The sequence below is a fragment of the Pelobates fuscus genome, chromosome 4, assembly GCF_036172605.1.
Source record: "Pelobates fuscus isolate aPelFus1 chromosome 4, aPelFus1.pri, whole genome shotgun sequence".
In the NCBI taxonomy this organism is placed as follows: domain Eukaryota; kingdom Metazoa; phylum Chordata; class Amphibia; order Anura; family Pelobatidae; genus Pelobates; species Pelobates fuscus.
The window spans coordinates 320,816,574-320,836,199 of NC_086320.1; the positions used below are offsets into that span (position 1 = coordinate 320,816,574).

Here is a 19,626-nt window from a genome sequence, read left to right on the forward strand (position 1 = left end):
ATATGTTAAAAGAGCCAGAGCAAGATTTACCATAAACTTATCTTAGGCAGCTTTGTATTTATCTTAGGCAGCTGCCTAGCGCCAAGCAGTGAGACAGGGGCCCTGTAACCATGAATTTCCTCTGGCCCTCTAACCATCCTTTTGTGAAGAATGAAGAGGGGGCCCTGTAGTAACCAACCTGGGGCCCAGTGTTGTGTTTATTATGGAGGAAGTTATGTCCCATGAAATGCTTGAAAATTCAAATATATATATATGAGTACAGTATATAAGTACTTGTTACAAGCAGTATTATTAATGTTTGGTTGGGCAGAGGGTGAGTACTTAATAAAGTGTATTATCCCTCATTCCGAGTCAATGGCTGCCTTAGGCTGTACCACAGGTCCTACAGGGGGTTTGCCTAACGTTACACAATGTTGTTGTTTTTTTTTTTTTTAGATGCTAAGGTGACACTGCCATTTTTACCCTACAGTTTGTTTTGTTCTACGACAGACTGATGGGTGTTGTAGTTCATCAAGGACTGGTTAATTGTGGGAAATAGCTCACAAACATTTAGGATAACAAGATTAAATGATTTTGTGGTTGATTTTCATGCATGTATGTGAGTGTGGTGTGTTGTAGCTGCTGATTATTTTTGGTTGATCACAATACTACAGTATTGTGTGGGTGCCTGTCTCTCATTTTATTATGTTATTTATATTTAGGATTCCAAGGTTATCCATGACTGTTACCGGACATTTGTTTGATCTTGATCTGGTTAGAGTTGCAGCTGAATGTCTGCATATGTAATTCAATGCTTACTGTGTAATTGTTTAATAACCTTTTGTCTCCCTGTTCACTCAAGGTGTGAGTCTGTTACTGAAATACATTGTGTCTTCTAAACCATAATCTGTGCACACAGTTTCTGCTTTGTACCTGGCAATTGTTAAACGTTAAGCAAATGAAATGACCAAAGGCAGTAATGAAGGCGGATCATGCTGTAACCAGGGTGCATGTCCAGGTCTCTGTTACACTGCTGCCTGGATATGAGTCCCATGGTATTTGCCTGTAATTCTATAATCTGAATACTTCTTCTCTTGCGATAGATATGTGAAGTTGGAATTTGAAGAATGGAGGTGCAGTTTGGCTTGTCCCATTACTACAGACAAAGGGAAGGGGCTTCGGGGCTGTCTCGCACTCTGCAATCATCCGAGGTATGGACTCCCCAACAATTACCACAGCGTGTAACAGTGTCTCCAAATCGGTAAGAAAAGGGAATTAATTTTTTTATTTATTTATAAAATATTTTACCAGGAAGAATACATTGAGATTTCTCTCGTATTCAAGTATGTCCTGGGTTCACAAAACATTGTATAAAATACAAAAACAATATTAATACACAATATATACAAAATGTAACATAGAACAGGTAAGAAACATATAATTAACCATGACACGTGCATTCTGTTTTGAGATATGTAGAGGGTTATCATATTGTGGAAATCTTTCTGTTCTGCATAAAAGACTCCTGTAAAATTGCCAGTCAGGTGTACTTTTTCTATATGTTTATATAAATGTTATCAAGCAATAGTACCCAGTCAGAGCCTGGTGTATATGCCAAACACTCTTACTTACATACATGTATCCCTAACACTGCAAGTTTCTAACCACTGCTTACATAAGTTCCACAACAATTAGCTTAATGAAGCCTTTTTGGTGTAAGTCTCACTGGTCCATTCTCTGAATGTTTGTATCTGTAATTCAATGTTTACTGTGTAATTGTCCATTCTCTGCCTTTTATGAGTTGTCACTTTGTTTATGTAGCCCTAGCCACATTTCCCCTGGCTGTGACACACACAGCCTAACTACACACTTTGTGAAGTCTACATTTTTTTTAGCTTCCCTTCTCGGTTTGTTAAATTTAGAGTTTCTTATCTAATGTTCTATTATTTGCCTGCTAGAGCCTGCAGTAGTGTCCTGTGTGTGATTAAAGTTCAATGAAACCTTTTTAATGCAGTGCAGGCTGTGGGAGCACGGGTTTTGTCCCTGAGGGATCTGCAATCAGTTGTTGGCCTCCTCAACTTTTCCTGCAGGGTTATCCCCATGGGTCGGGTTTTCAATAGGCGGCTGGAGATGGGCCTTCACGGCAGTCCTGAGGGCAAAGCTAAGATCTCATTGTCTAAGGACATGTTAGAGGATCTTCGCGTCAGGGGGTGTTTTTTGCAGGACTTCAACGGAGTACGTTTTTGGCAGTCGAGTCCTTCATCCAACCAATCTCTCCATTTGTTTACAGATGCTTCAGGTTCTTGTGGTTAAGGGTGCTTATTTTCAGGGGTCTTGGAGTGCCGTCCCCTGGCCGCCTTCGTGGCGTTCTGGGGGCCTTACGAGAAACCTAACTCTGCTAGAACTTTTCCCCATACTGGTGGCAGTGGAGTTGTGGTGCTCGCAGTTCCGCAACCAGTCTGTTATTTTTTGGACTGACAACCAGTCGGTGGTTTACGCCATTATTCGGTTGTCGGCCTCTTCTCCCCTGGTGGTTAGGTTGCTCCTTTTGCTAGTTCTCTGTTGCCTTCAAAAGAACATTCGCTTTGCAGCATGCCATGTTCCCGGGGTCAATAGTGCTTTAGGGCGTGGTGCAGAGAGAGGGGTCGGGGGTGACGGCAGCAAGGAGGCCGGGCTTAACCCCCCTTGGGCATTGGCCCGGCTGGGGCGCCTGCCTGCAGTATGCCTTCAAGGTGGCCGTGCGGAAGATTCTCCCTTGCTGTCCTAATGCCTCTGCTTGGGCCGATGCAACGGGTGCTCCACTGCAGGATTAGGTTGGGCCGCATCCTCTTGTGGGCTGAGGAGTCTAACCCTCAGCACCTCCACCCTATTTAAAGTTTTGCCGCCATGATGCCAGTGACATATTCAATATATGCAGCCAGCGATGGCTTTACCTCCCAACATGTTGTCTGTGTTGTTTATTTCAAGGGGAATGTTGGGTTGGGGAGGGTGTTATAAGGTTAGTTATTTGGCTAAAACGAAGGGACATAGGAGATTACCCATTATGCAGTAGGCAGCAGAGCTGGTGCATTAGAAAGCACCTACCTGTCTCCCTTCTGCCTCAGCATGCTCCAGTCCCTGGCTGGGCTACAAAATGGCAGTAAAATGATCCCCTCCAATGATATCATTAACTATCTCATTGGCAAGATCTACTAAATTGTGCGCACAAGATAGTACAGCATGCGCACCATTTAAAATTATAAAAATTCCCCTGTCACCACTAGGGCTCCATACTCGGTTGTAAGATCTGATTGCATGAGATCTGATTGAAAATTAAACCACAAAATTATAACTTCAAACTTTAACATTGGTGTTGACCCATCATCTCTGTGACCCAGTCTCAAGAAAACCCAGAGAGTACAACTTATAGCAGGGACATGTATCACAGACATATTGTATCCCAGGATAGTGCACAAAGTCATACTAACTGCTGTAAGATAAAAAGCAAACCCTGGACCTCTGAGCAATGAAAAAAGTAATATTTCATCTTTACCATACTTACCACATCCATACAAGTAAATGCTTAGAGACAGACAAAGTATCCCACAAGCACCAATGTCTATTGCTAACTGTTAAACATGGTGGGAGATCTGTAATGATAGGAGCAACCATGTAATGGGCTACATTGGGCCCCGTAAATCGTCTATAAGGTTGAATAACAGCCAAGAAGTGTGTGCCTAGCTTCAAGGACCACATGCATTGGATGCAAGCATTATGACACTTTGGTTTCATGAATACGAGGAATATGTCAGATGTATTTTTTCTTACATCTTTTTAAGTCTTCTTATTTGCTCTGCAAATGATGCTCGTGCCCAGTGCTGGGCTGTTAAATGGAGATCATTTAATCTAATAGGATAATCAGTCAAAAACATTGGGGAATGGAGGTAAGCAAAATAGCCAGATGAAATGAACACTCCTCATAAAAACAGAACATGTGTGGGTGTCATCTGGGTGCTGTCATCTAAGTGCTAGGTGAGATGCCTATATCGTGGGGTCTACTGTTTGATGATTGCACCATACTTTAATACACAACTTCTGAAATAAAAGGGAATCACGACAGAATATTTCCGTCATGTGTCCTTTAGGGGTTAAACCTTTCAGTGTGTTTATTTACATGTTCTAAACATTCTTCTATCCGGATTTAATTTGTGAAGCTGAAGGACACCTAACAATCATGGACTTAGAGGTTCCAGTAATGTAGCAGTGTTGTGGGTCAGTGTGTACATTTGCTATCTGCATTACTATAGATACTTTATCAGTGGTTGATAAATGTAAAGGTAAAATTATGGACCAGAGTATGGGTTAGTGTTTAATAAGCAACTGTTACTTCCTGAGAAGTGAAAGTTTGTAGTTTGTTGTTCTTTTACCACAGTAAACGCTAGTGTAGCAATTACTAGGGTGAGTAAAGCAATAAATGTAAGTAGAATCATACTTAACTCAACTGCAATTTGTAGATCCCTGGTGCATTAGACATACTAATGTGCACTTACATGACATTTATGGAGTCATTTTTTACAACCTCATGCATATCCATTCCACACTAAAGAGATTAATCAATTTGCTTGATTTGTCTAGTGTGCCTGGCAAAGAATGTAAACTAAAATAAAGAATTTAAAAAAAAACAATAGTTAACTTTTATAGAGATCATTGGTTTGCTAAAATTTTAGAGATGACAGTTTCTCTTTAAGGGAAAATTTTAAGTGTTTCAGGAGTTTATTGTTTAATGGAGGACTTGCATAGAGATGTTAAACCGTGCTTCATTTCATTGGTTTTATTATACTTTAATTATGGCTAAGAGATAGTTTTTCAATTTAGTTCAGCATTGAGCGATGTCCTTGTTAATAATTAACAGGTAATCCAGGGTCACTTTACTTGGTTGTTACCCTTTAATGATTAGATATGCCTTAGATATGTATAATAGCTAACTCACGCAGCAAACTCTAATGCTTAATTTCTATAATATTGAGAATTTAACAAATGTAAGACCTGCATTTATTCCAAATTAATCAGCCTTTTGCGTTTCTTTTCATTTGGGAATATGGATCATTAGATATAATTTAGAAAGATTAACTGATAGCTATAAAAAGTAGCCATTCCAGGTAATATTATCCTTTATTATACTTTAACCCCTTAAGGACCAAACTTCTGAAATAAAAGGGAATCATGACATGTCACACATGTCATGTGTCCTTAAGGGGTTAAATACTTCCACTTCTGACTGGCCATGTTCTTGCTAGTTCTTGCTCGGTTTTATAATATCTTGGAATGCTGAGAGTTTGAATGGGTGGTGTGTTTGCGAGTTGGTTGCTACATCATTAAAATCCTAGAATCACCATATGCATTCTTCTTTTTGATAGTATACACTATGTTTCCTGTATTGTATGTAATTATCTTGTTCTCATTATACATCCTCCGGATCCTTGATTAAAGGAAAATCAAGGAAGAGCATATATTTATTTTGCATGGATAAAAGAATCAGAATGAAATTATAATTTATTCTAATTTATTAGAGGGTGGAATAAAACATATGATAAATAAACATGCCATAGTTTCAACGAGTATATTAACAAGGGACAGTTGGGCACACCCGTTGAAACAGTCGTCACCATTAGACTAGGAAAATTAATGCAAGAAAGTGGGCTCACTCCAAAAGCCCCATTTCCAAAAGGTTATAGATATAATCATATAATACTACAAGGAGGAGCACAACCAAGTAAAATGCAAGAAAGCTATATTACACACAAAAAAACACATGTATAACAGATAGCAACATAGATATCAAAGAATTAGAAATGTAGAAACATCTCTGTCAAATATGCAAATAACAACTGCAAATAAAGCCAAAATAGGAAAAAATGATTGTAATCAAAATGATCCAATAGAAGTGGTGTAGCCACTTATCCATAAAAACTGTATTATGATACCTGTATATACTGATAAACAAAAAGATACATACCAAAGAAAACAGGAAATATGAGAAGAGGGTACAGACATCAAAATAAAAAAAATAGCCCCCAACGTTTCGCCAAAACCGCCTTTATCAAGGGAGCATGTGGTACAGAGGACCTAATAACCTTTATATACCAATCTATATATTAACAAAATGAAATACACCTGAGTGAAATGGGTGGCCACCCATGAATAATTGGAACTCCCACAATCATAGTCACATGACTATGGTTGATAAGGTAACCAATATACAAACAAAACATATCACTTTATCAGACACATGAAAAATACTTATTGGATCCAAAGAGAGAATAACAAAATAAAACTTATAATAATACAACATATATGGATAGAATACCATGTACAGCATAAGTAGAAAACCATATGATCCTCACATTGTATGTATAGTCAAAATGTGCTGATGACAAATCTATATCATGTGTCCTACCTATATATAGAACAACTATCTCATACCTCCATATCAGTGATGCCTCTTGGTAAATAGGGAAACCAACGATCAATATTCAGAGTTAGAGTACATCAGCAGTAGTACCTCGGTTCCCAAAGGCAGTCGAGTGGAACGCAAGTGCGTTACATCATGTGAGAGAAAGAAAGAAGTGAGGAACTGCGGACCACAGGCTGCATCCGCCGGCATGAAGGCAGAAGTGTCTAATCACGCATGTGCACAGTTTTTGTTTGGGGGGGGGGGGTTGTGTAATAAAGCTTTCTTGCATTTTACTTGGTTGTGCTCCTCCTTGTAGTATTATATAGTTTCAACGAGTGTCTATTACATCTGTACCATAGCCCGCCATAGGTGGGCTAAGATTGCCAGGGGAATCTGCATTAAACATATGTAGCAAAGTCTTAAAGATTGTAGATTAAGAGTCTTAAAGATTTAGATTGTAGTCTTAAAGATTACAACATTGTAAAGAATAGAACAAAATTGGGCAGCAAGAACAATCTAACTGTAACTATTATTTATTTAAAAAAAAAAATAGTATTTAGAAAATTGGGCAGACTAAATGATCCGAATGGTTCGTATTTGCCATCACATTCTATTTTTCTACCTCAAGTTTTTGGGAAAGTTAATGCTCAGGTATACTATGTAATTTTGTCTCCAGCCAAAGGGAACCAACTGCACCAGGGATGCCTATGGTGAGAATTTAAAATTTAGATATTTTTTTTACCTCAAAACTGGTAAACTTGGGGACACTGTTGCATGAGCTAGTCTTATGCCTTATTCCCACTGAGCGGTATGGTTCGGGTCGGTACGGTTCGGAAGGGTTAGAATGGCCCAGCCTATTCAGGTGAGCATTTCTCTGCAAGTCGGACCGCCAGGGGGCATGCAGGGTTAAGACCAAATGCCTAGCGTGTCATTTTTCGCAAGCATTGACGTTTTCCTGTCCGCCAATCAAAGGATTGTATAGTGTGACGCCAGTAGCTCCGCCCTAACCGTACCATACCATTTCTTATGGACCTACATCTGAAGGGGGCCCAAGAATGGTGCGGTTTGGTTCGGTTGTATGGGCCACATTTATAATGGAAACACTCAAAATAGCGTACAAGACCGTACCGACCCGAACTGTGGAAACAGGACATTAGAAACCCTAGTAACTTGAACATACATTGCTATGTTTCTCCCTTAATATATCTTTCAAAATAGGTGTGTTTGCCGACTACATCATGATATCCTGAATCAAACCTCTTACTTCTCTCCCAATCTTTCAAAACACAATATCAGGATTTTCTGCAATATCTTGTCATAAGGTAACTGTATCAAAATCTCTAATTCTCCCATATGCATCCCAGGTGCAATTGGCTCCCTATGACTGGAGACAAAATTACATAGTATACCTGGGCATAAACCTTCCCAAAAATGTTAGGTCTAGGTATAAATAATGGTTACATTTGCTGTTCATTAGGGGTTTCCTAATCAGCCTTCAAGTACAACTAATGGTTCAGAATGTAGTAACTTTGCAGTTATGCTCTCATGGAGATATTTATAAAACTATTAGAAACACCCTTAGTAAAGTACTGATTTTGAAAATTGTGGTCATTGAGATAATGGTTCTTGAAGATTTATGGCCCTCTCCATAGGGCTAGCCTTGGGCTTTTGTGGCCAGTGAGTTACTCAGGGATCAGACATCAAAGCTCAATTTTCACCTTCCTCCTCATTAATATGTCATGATCACAGTTGAAAGGAGGAGGAGAAATCTTGGCCTGCCATGTACTGGTGATATATAAGTCATGCTTGCATTCCTATAAGCTCTGGGGTCTCCAGTGGAAGCATATAAATGTATATGAGATACTAGTACCCTAACACATGTACCTACAAAGTATTACCTGAAATGATTACTTCTAAATACTGATTATTATATTTGTTGTTTAATGTGTTTTAAAAACATTGTTAATGCTTGAGCTTGGGCTGGAAATATTTAACATTAAAAAAAATAAACTTTTTTGAACAAGAAAAACAGAGAGTAGTTTTGCAGAAAGGTCCCAAACACATAATATCCTACTGACTCATTATAATCAGACATTTAGTGTATTGCAGTCTGATATTGCTCTGAGTTTCTCAAGTGCAAGAACTATGGTGATTTGCACATGATGTTTATATGGCCACCCACTGACTGATTGCTGCATAGCTCACAGATACCTATTGTGGATTAGGGGTATGTACCATGTTGAGTGACTGCGATGTATAACGGCGCCAATGCCCAGTTAGTGGCGTTACTTGTTCAACCCCTGCTGGCAAGGTTTGACCTTTGTGAGTATGTCTGTTCAGACCCCTCTGCTATTCCTATCTAATTCAAATACTCCGATCATTCAGTCTTCTACCGTCCCCACTTAGTAGGTAAAGGGAAGAGGAAGTAGGTCAAGAGAGGGGAGAGAGAAGAAATGGAAAAAGAAGAAAAGAAAAAAAGGGGGCTTCCCAGCCCTAATGGACAGCCGCCAGGCCCAAACCTGTCCATTTCCTCCGTTGCTCCCACTCCTCCAATCTCACGGCCATACCCGCCCTTACTCCACTACCTGTGTTGAACCACTAACCAGCTGATCTGCCTCCTTCAAACAAAGCACCATGTAGTTCCTCCAAGGTGCCCATGTTTGTTCGCAATACTCTCTGTGCCCCTTGCCGTCAGTGACTCCATATCGTATAATTCCTCAACCCTTGCCAACCACTGCCAAACAGTGGGCACTTCCAGGCTACACCATTGCGTCAGGATCAGGAAATTTGCTAAAATCAGCAAGTGTTTTGTTGAGGACTTTTTGTATTGTACAGTCGGTAACTTTGTATGTTGCAGAAGCATCGGCATGTGTTGCAATGGAATATCCATGTTGAGTATCTCATGAATTGGTGAGTGTATCTGATTCCAGTAGGGGGAGATCTTTTGCATGTCCACCAGATGTGTAGAAGTGTGCCCACTCCAATCTCGCATCTCCAACATGTGTCTGGAGTGTCCACATTCATGTTGTGCATCACTGCTGGTGTTCTATACCAACATAAAATTCTTTTAAAGTTCAGCACTTGCATCTTAGAGCTCATAGATTTGCTGTTTAATTTAATATCTATAGCACCACTGGTTGATCAGCCTTCTGTTTTGCTTTTGTCTTGCAAACATTATGGATGCTAACTCGACCAGTATACTTTTTTTATATCCTCCTCATCCAACTAAACTTCACACCCACCTTCCTTCCTGTTTAAGACTTAGTAGGGTAGGTGGACTTAAAAATATCTATTAAAGACTTTAAATAATGTATAGATTTCATATCATCTAGAGTGAAGAGGGGAAAGGGCCAGTGTATCACTGAATAAATGACTATGTGCTTAGGATCACCTAACCACACATAGGTGCAGGGCCTATATTATCCTGACATATTCTGACTCTCTTTGGGATGCTGAAGTCATCTTCTGCCATTGGCACATAGCCAAACATCCCCTGATCCTTGAATGTGTCGGCTAAGGCGTTAGGGCCCACTATATATACCTTACCCTCAGAGTATATAGGGTGGAATAATAATTACCACGTCTCCTGTGGTTACTCTAGATATCCCACTGCTCTCCATGGTATAGTGGGGTTAACGGCAGTGGTAGGGAGTGGTGAATAATTAATGATAATGCAATGTATTCATTTTTGGCCCAAATGAAGGTTTATGCCATATATTTGATAACAGTTGCATGCTATATACATTGTTATGTTCTTTCACACAGGACATATATTTTCAGGAATATTTTTAATTCTAAAGCACAAACAGAGAGTTAAATCTTGCCATATCAAATAATGGCCAGAATACAATGGCCTTCTGCACATTTTTACCATAACTCAGTTGTTCAGATAAACAAAACTAAACAGAATATAGTGGTTGAATAAACATACAATTTGCATGTTGTGTACCCTTCAAATATATGTACGAATTACTGTACCAATTGGTCAAGCTTTATTCTTTCTTTGTTTTAGTTTTTAGGTTTTTGTAAACATTTAATTCTACGTGCATGTATTTTTTGACTTTGTGTTATATTTGCTCTTGTTAAAATATATCCCATTGCTTCTGTTTCAAAAATAAAAGAGACACTATAGTTACCTAAACAACTTTAGCTTAATGAAGCTGTTTTGGTGTATAGATTATAGCCCTGTGGTCTCACTGCTCAATTCTCTTCCATTTAGGAGTTAAATCATTTTGTTTATGCAGCCCTAGTCACACCTCCCTGCATGTGACTTGCACAGCTTTCCTAAATACGTCCTGTAAAGAATCATCTACCAGGAAGTAAGAATTTATTACAAATGTTGTTTAATTTAGAATATATTATCTCCTGCTGTGCTTGCTAGACTCTGCAGGAGCCTCCTGTATATAATTAAAGCTCAATTTACAGAGCAGAAGATACAAACTTTTAAAATAAGTTACATCTGATGGAAAATTTAACTATTTTGTTTTCATGCATGCTGTGTCAGTCACAGCCAGGGGAGGTAGGGCTAAGGCTGCATAAAAAGAAACAAAAGTGATTTAACTCCTAAATGGCAGTGTATTGAGCAGTGAGACTTCAGAGGCATGATCTATACACAACAACTGCTTCATTAAGCTAAAGCGGTTTTGGTGACTATAGTGTACCTGTAAAATGCTTTATTTTGCAAATGTACCAGGTATTAATGTTACATGTGAAAATGCATTCTGTGCTTTGTAAATGTGGGTATGATATCATCCTTTACGTGTCTATGGATGGCTAGGATGTACAGATAAACTGACTAACTCGTTCAACATGATTAAATATATATATTAACGTATTCCATCATATAGGCCAACAACTCTCCCAATAATTTATTTTGGCAGTTTAAATTCTCTACAAAAATCCCACAGTTTCAGCAATAACCTTGGGTTTTCTACACTCTAAATTCCCAATATATAATGGTTCTAGGGATGCCCCTTATGTCCATTGCTGTATGCAGGGGCGTATTAGCCGCGAGGCAAACAAGGCATTTGCCTTGGGCGGCATTTTCCAGGGGGCGGCAAAAAAAGCCGCCCCCAAATGCCCAAGGCAAATGTCTTGTTAGCCTTGCGGCTAACAGACATGCCGGCGGGCTGCTGGGCGATCGGGCGGCACTGCCGGTCGGGCGGGCGGCCGGCCGGCCGGCGAGGGAGCACTTCCCCTGAGCTGTCTGCTCAGCTCCCTCGCCAGCCGCAGAGTGAGGCTGGGAGGCGGAGCCGGAATATGACGTCATATTCCGGCTCCCAGCCTCACTCTGAGGCGCGCGAGGGAGCTGAGCAGACAGCTCAGGGGAAATGCTCCCTCGCCGGCCGGCCGGCAGCCAGGCAGTGCCGCCCGATCGCCCAGCAGCCACTGGACCACCAGGGAGGAAGAGACACCCCCCCTCCCCAGCATTCCCAAAGGTAAGGAGGCTGGGGGGGGGGGTGTTAAATTAAAAAAAAATGTGTTAAATATAAATATAAAAAAAAGTGTTAAAAATAAATTTTAAAAAAATGTGTTAAAAATAAATTAAAAAAAAATGTGTTAATGTGGGTGGGTGAGTGTGTGTCTGTTAGCGTGTGTCTGTGTCTGTTAGTGTGTGTCTGTGTCAGTGTTTGTTAGTGTGTGTGTGTCTGTTAGTGTGTGTGTCTGTGTCTGTAAGTGTGTGTGTGTCTGTTAGTGTGTGTGTGTCTGTTAGTGTGTGTTTGCCTGTGAGTGTGTGTGTATGTTAGTTTGTGTCTGCTAGTGAGTGAGTGTGTTTGTCTGTTAGTGGGTGTGAGTGTGTCTGTTAGTGTGTGTGTGTTTCTGTTAGCGAGTGTGTGTGTGTGTGTATTTAGAATGCGGGGCGGGGGGAAAGGTTGGGTGGGGGTGGCGCGGGGGGAGTGAGGGCGCCTGAGTTTTGTCCTGCCTAGGGCAGCACAAAACCAGGATACACCACTGGCTGTATGACCTAACCTTAGAAACCCTAGTAACCTGGACATACATGGTTACGTTTCTCATTTGATGTATCTTTCAAACTAGGCATGTTCACTGTCTGCATCATGATATCCCAAACTAAAACTCTTATTTGTCTCCGATTCCTTCAAAACACATTATCAGGATTTTGTGCAATATCTTATTCAAATTCTCTCCATATGCATCCCAGGCGCAGTTGGTTTCCTAAGACTAGAGACAAAATGACATAGTATACGCTTCACAAAAACTTTGGCCTTGATAGTCCCTCTAAAATTTAGAGTCTAAATATTGAAGCTAAAGCATTAAGGAGTATGTATTTAAAGGGATAAACTTGGGCAGAATCGCAACAATCCAAATGGCCTAGCACCAAAAGGAGCAAAACTATTCAGTTACATATGGACTGAAAAATCCAGACATTGTTTATGCAATACCATGAACATGCCTGAATTTGATTGTAAATTCCTGTCCTAATGTGTTTTACACCCCACCTCCTATAGAATGTAAGCTCGTTTGAGCAGGGTCCTCTTCAACCTATTGTTCCTGTAAGTTTATTTGTAATTGTCCTATTTATAGTTAAATCCCCCTCTCATAATATTGTAAAGCGCTACGGAATCTGTTGGCGCTATATAAATGGCAATAATAAATAAATTAAAAAAAAATATATATATATATTTTTAACTATATTAAAAAAAACCTTGGCTGCACAAGGGTTAATTATGCGGCAGCTGGCCAGCACTTGCTACCCTGCCACCACATTAAAAAAATAAAAATAAAATACCAAAGGGGGTTAATAAGACCCATATTACTATTAGAGAGGATTTAAACCTCCATATGTTCCAACCTGCCACATGGGCATATCTACTAAACGTTTAAAACTAGCATTTGAGCATCTATGGCCGTGCCCCTGATTGGCATAGGTTGGAGGACTTTAATATACATAATGAGTAGTCTAGAAATTACTTTCCACGCTCTTACCAAATCCATGGACTTTGACAGAATTAATGGATGCTTATGTCAAAACCACCCTTGGTCAGTTGGTAGACATCTGAAAAAACATGAGTTGAGAAGCAACCCGAAGAACACACAGATCTTAAAATAACAAAGTGTATTATAAAAATGCTTTTGTTTGAAATGTATGTTTGATTATCTAGAAATCTTTTTATTTATTTGCTAATATATTTTGTTCAATGTAAAAAAAAACACAGATATGAAGAGTACCTTGCAACAACCGCTGTGCCACCTAGACTTCCATGGGGAAGAGAGAGAGAATATGGAGGAATAGGACCAGTATCACTGCCCGATGACCATAGACCGAAAACTGAACCTCCACCATTGGAGGCAAAGGGGCACAAACATTATGGCTATGGTGGAGACACCTGGCCAAGGTAAGTCATATTCCCACTCCTGTGTTTAAAGGTTGGATTTTTCTTCAAAAATAGAAATATGAAATGGTTACAAGGTAAGATTTATTTATTTTTCTGCAGAAATTTGTTCATTTATGATTACTTGGCACACTTATTTTTAAGAATCAGTGACACCACTAATGTTCAGTGATGTCATAGAGAAAGCAAAATGTGTATCTATTTTTCTTACGTGTTTTTTTATTTTGGGGGGCTGGGGTGGGTTATTACCTTTGCAGAACATCATGTTACCTCGTCAAATCAAGATGATAATCAAGATGATAATCTGAATCCAAAACCTTCTAAACGAACAAAAGGAAACTTGTTTTCCTGTTGCTCATAATTTCATTATGTCTCATAGTGGTAGTAATTTAATTAAATCCATAGTGTAGCAAACAGAATGGTGGAATTGTAATTTATTGTGGAAGGGAGATCTGACTGCATTTAAAAAAGAAAAAAAAACATATATGAGCATAATCCTTATGGTGAAGCCCACTTTGAAACACATGATGGAAATGGGCTGTGTAGAGGTTTCTGAATTGTATCTTCAGTTTATATAATGCTGATAAAGTTCTGGACAAACTGAACATGATTCACCTGCTGTGAACACTGCCAGATGGAACCCACAAATCTAGTCATTTTTGTTTAGCCACAATTATCATATTAATCTTATAGCAATGCACTACCCCCGTGGAATAGATATAAATCATTTGTCATACTCTTTCTATGGCAATGACATCAGCTATTTTGAAATGCATATAAATTAGCTTTTATTTACAATAGTTTGGGGCATATAAGTAGCTGATCACTTTGTCCTTTAGCAAATCCACCATTGTCACAGCTACTGAAGAAAAGCAACTGTTAAATATATGCTTTTGACAAAGGTATTTTCATAGTTGTCCACTAGATGTCAGAGTATGCTGTGTTCATAATATTCGCATTATTCGAAACCACAAAACAATTACAGTGCTTAATAATATGTGTCCACTAGATAGTGCCAGAGGATACTGTTTGTAGATACTGGGCGGCCAGCAATGAAGAAAACTTTATCGCATAATACAGCATAATATAAAGACACAGCTAATCAAATAATCGTAACTTTAAGTACATTTTATATAATTTGAAACAATTCTATATTTTTTTATACTTGTAAAATAAAAGTATAATTTAATTGTATAGTATAATTTTATTAAGGATTTTAGAGAAACTGCAGCCTAATTAATAACCCCACTGCACAACTCAAGTTTTTATTTTATATTTATTTGTATATTATTTAACAGCAATTAAGTTCATAAAAAGAGCAGGGAACAAAAGTTACTACTTAAAGGGAAACTACAGTGCCAGGAAAACAAACTCGTTTTCCTGGCACCGTAGCTTCCCCCTCTGTCAAGGCCCCCTCCCGCGGTGCTGAAGGGGTTAATAACCCCTTCAGTCACTTACCTGAATCCAGTGCCGATGTCCCTCGGCGCTGGCACAGCTCCGCCTATGTTCTTCCCCCGCTGTTGTCCGCCGGCGGGGGAGACCTAATGCACATGCGCACCAATGGCCGCGCTCGCATAAGGATCTCTCCATAAGAAAGCATTATTCAATGCTTTCCTATGGGGAAAATCTGACGCTGGAGGTCCTCATGCAGGGGGTGGGAATGTCCAGCATCAGATAACGAACAGTCTGTTTCAATTCCCGAAGTCCCTCTAGTGGCTGTCTAGTAGAGTGTGTGTGAGTGGCACAGTGTGTGTATAAGGGGGCAGTGTGTTTTTGTGTGAGGGTTGTCTGTGTGGGTATGGGGGGCAGTGTGTGTATTGGGGGCTATGTGTGTAAGGGGGGGGCAGTGTGTGTATATGGGCCTATGTGTGTAAGTGGGAGCTGTGTCTATAAGGGAGGCAGTGTGTATTAGGGGCTATGTGAGTGTTATGTATATCTCCTGAAACAGGCAGGGTGTGTAAGGGGGGGCAGTGAGTGTAAGGGGGGGTAGTGTGTGTAAAGGAGGGCAGTGTGTGTAAAGGAGGGCAGTGTGTGAAGGGGGGGCTGTGTGTGTAAGGGGGGGCTGTGTGTGTAAGGGGGGGCTGTATATTTGTGTGTGGTGCAGTGTGTAGGGGGTTATAGTTTGTGTGAGGGGGTAGGGGGGCAGGTTAAAGATATATTTTTTAAATTACTAAACAATTACAAAAAATATAGCTAATGTCCCACCTCCCTTCTTACCTTTGCTGAGGCAAGGGAAAACATTGCTTTCTTTCCAGTCCCTGGTGGTTCTAGTGGCGAGAGTGAACTCTAACCTGCAGCTCAGGGTAGAGTTCACTCTCGTGAGAACGAAGCGTTGCCATGGTAACCGCGGCAACGCTCCGTGCTCGCCAGAGGAGAACTCGGCGGAGCTGCAGGTAAGAGCTCCCCCGGATTCTCTCTCCCTCTCCCTCCCCTGCCAGCCATCCAGCAATGTGCCAGTGTGGGCTGGGGCGGGAGATCACTGATCTCCCCTCCGGTCCGTGATGGCAAACGGACAAGCAACCTAAAAATAAAAAAGTGATAAAAACAAATATAAAAAGCCATTTAGATAAAATGATAGATATATACAAACCATATAAACAGATACACGCATAAATATACAGACTGATACATATACCCGCATAGATATAAGCATGCACACAAATATAGAAACATACATAGAGCAATACCTATTCAGACAGATATAGAGTGCAATTGAGACATATCCTCATATTGACACATACAGAGATACATAGTGCAATACATACATGAACATATAGATGGAGACATAGACACGTAAGAAGATAAATTCATAGATTATCTTCTGTTCCTAACTCCTATTTTTGTTTTTTGGGAAGGGTTGTTTTTTTTATTTAGGTATAGAACGAGGTGTCTCATATTTTTGCAGGAAATATTTCAGATTGAGGGTGTGTCCGTTTTAACCTACTGCATTGGTTATCTATATCAAATGTTATATTGTTATACAGTACTATATACATAATGTTTATAGTGCTACTACATAATATATACCCACAACAATTCCACTTTCTGTTCTGTAATAAGTCAGTGTAAACGACTCTTTGGACTGGATTCAGGTGAAATGGTACAAAGTAAAAACCCTGACCAATTATAGTGACGGTTCTGATACCCAAGAGCCCTATTTAGTAAGAGATATTGGATTGCTAAGCTATAATACATACCCGATCTATTGAGGAATTGCAAGCAATATACTTTACCCAGGTTTACAAGCAGTCTGGTGATACACACCTGTGGACTTTGGATCTGTATCATTTGCACTGCTTAGTAAACTTCAATCTTTTAACTATTCTACCATAACACTGACATTACTAGTAAAATCATATTCTGGATCTGAGTACTAAATAAATTGCAATCACCATGGAAACCAATTTAATGTTTATCACTATTTAGCAGCTGACATCTAGAATAGATTCTGTGTGCCTTCATAGATACAGTTGTGCTCAAAAGTTTGCATACCCTTGGAGAATTGGTCATGTATGTACCATTTTTAAAGAAAACATGAGTGAGCATTTCTGTTATATCTTATGGGATTAAAATTCAAATGTAGGTTATAACAGAATGGCACAATCATAAAACAAAACATGGCAACAAAGGAAAAAATAAAATGAGCCCTGTTCAAAAGTCTGCATACCCTTGGTTCTTAATAATGTGTATTGGTTCCTTTAGCATCAATTAAAGCGTACAGTCTTTTATAATAGTTGTCTATGAGGCCCCTAATTCTTGCAGGTGGTATAGCTGCCCATTTGTCTTGGCAACATGCCTCCAGGTCATGCAAAGTCTTTGGTCGTCTTGCATGAACCGCGCGTTTGAGATCTCCCCAGATATAGACCTGCATCCCTGGTCACGACAAAGTACAATGCAAAATACAAAATGGCCTCCATGGTTCATTGTACATAGAGTTCCATCAACATCCTGAAACACAAGTGGACCACTGTTTTATTAATCACACATGTATATGGAAGCAATATTTTATCATTTCTGTAAGCAGGATGAGGAGTGTGAATAGAAATATCCTACTGCTTTGGCAGACACTAATCATTTAAATTGTGGGTGACAGCATTTTTCTTCTTTCGTTAAACCCCTCTGTGTGTCAGAAAAATGTTTATTGATATTATATCTGATGGGTAAATCACACTGTCATTTCTAGAAGGAAGGGAACACAACAGCTATTTGTTTTGTTAACCACTTGAGCGTTAGGAGAGCTTGTGTTTTTTTTGTTTTTTTTTAAATGCCTAAAAATCATTTATTAATGAATGTGTTGGTAAACATTAGTAAGAAGGTGGACGACATAACATGTCTGGTTTTCTGTATATCGCATGATGACAAGGCATTTCTTAATATTATATATTTTTTCTTAACACATGTTCCTTCTTGTTAGCAATTATACGTTTGTGACATTACTCCCTTATATACATGTGTGAAGGTAGTTGGGATAGTGTAGGAAGAAACGCCTTTTACTTATAACTAGAGATGTCCCGAATAGTTCGCTGGCGAATAGTTCCTGGCGAACATAGCTTGTTCGCGTTTGCCACTGCGCGCGAACATATGCGATGTTTGGTCCGCCCCCTATTCGTCATCATTGAGTAAACTTTGACCTTACAGTCAGCAGACACATTCCAGCCAATCAGCAGCAGACCCTCCCTCCCAGACCCTCCCACCTCCTGGACAGCATCCATTTTAGATTCATTCGGAAGCTGCATTCTTTTTTTTTTATTTAGACAGAAGTGTGTTATATTTGAGCATGCTAGGCTGAACGTGCGTATATCATAGCTAGTTGCACTGAGGGTATGAGTATATAGCAGTACATTGGTGTAAAAGATGGCTGTCATGTTTAGGGTGTAGCGTGGAAGTTATCAACTGTGTATTCAAATCAGCAGCTCCACCACTAGTTATAAATCAAGTGTGAGTCGCCCCATGAGAGGAGACTAGTGAATAACATAAGACATGAACGGTTAAGGTAAAGGCATGTAACGAACTACGACAATAAACTCTTTAGGAGGTGAAATAATGACATGTTTCAACGCTTGCTACTTTACGATTAGTTAATGTGCAGAGAGCAGTTCATGTGATCAAAGGCATGGTGTGGAGCATCGGCTATAGTGGGAAATGCTTGGCAGGCTGCTGTTTACTGCTTGTGCTCATCCGATCCCTTCTGCACGCGAGGTGCAGACCCTGGGAGTCCCTGATACCTGGAAAAACAAAGGCAAGTCTCTGGCTGAGTGCCGGGTTCGTGGCTTGAGGTGGATTGTGGTGGCTTAAGGTGGAGGCGAGTGCTTGACGTGGGGCAGGCTCTGCATTTCTGTTTGTGCCTCCGGTCCCGTCTTCGACGCCTTTTGCGTTGGTGGATTTTAATGGGGACTGCTTGACTGATTGATTAAAGAGTCTGTCCAGCTTAGACTCAATATCCTGCCATGCTTTGCTGGTACCAGGAGGACACGCGGCTGCTTGACTGATTGATTAAAGAGTCTGTCCAGCTTAGACTCAATATCCTGCCATGCTTTGCTGGTACCAGGAGGACACGCGGCTGCCGCCATATTGGGAGAGTCGCAGATGAGTATGTCAGCCTGGGCGGCTGTGCTCTGTGCGTCCATTAGCTCCAGACAGCCTCTCAGGGGTGGACCAGGATAACCCCCTACCGGTCCGAGAAGGGGGTAACAGAGCTCCTGCCGGGAAGTAGCTGCTCCTGGGCATCCCAGGATCGGGAGATCGGCCGCCTCTCCCGCCTGGTGAGCACCAGGCCACACTTGCCACGCGGAGGTAAGTAAGACTCTGTCGAGTTGCTGACCGCTATTAAGCATGTCGGGTCGGTCAGGTAGGAGCAACATT

The 19,626-nt window shown here is 40.3% G+C and overlaps 1 protein-coding gene across 1 annotated transcript in view; it reads left to right on the plus strand.

The window, feature by feature from the left end:
* The first annotated feature begins 960 nt into the window (after positions 1 to 960).
* The window catches only part of SPMIP4 (sperm microtubule inner protein 4), a 54,327-nt gene continuing 35,661 nt past the window's right edge, over positions 961 to 19,626 (plus strand). Inside the window, exons 1-3 of the mRNA XM_063450707.1 lie at positions 961 to 997; positions 1,083 to 1,240; positions 13,588 to 13,767. Coding sequence (XP_063306777.1) covers positions 1,107 to 1,240; positions 13,588 to 13,767 — 314 coding nt within the window. The 5' untranslated portion in view covers positions 961 to 997; positions 1,083 to 1,106. The remainder of the gene's footprint in view (positions 998 to 1,082; positions 1,241 to 13,587; positions 13,768 to 19,626) is intronic.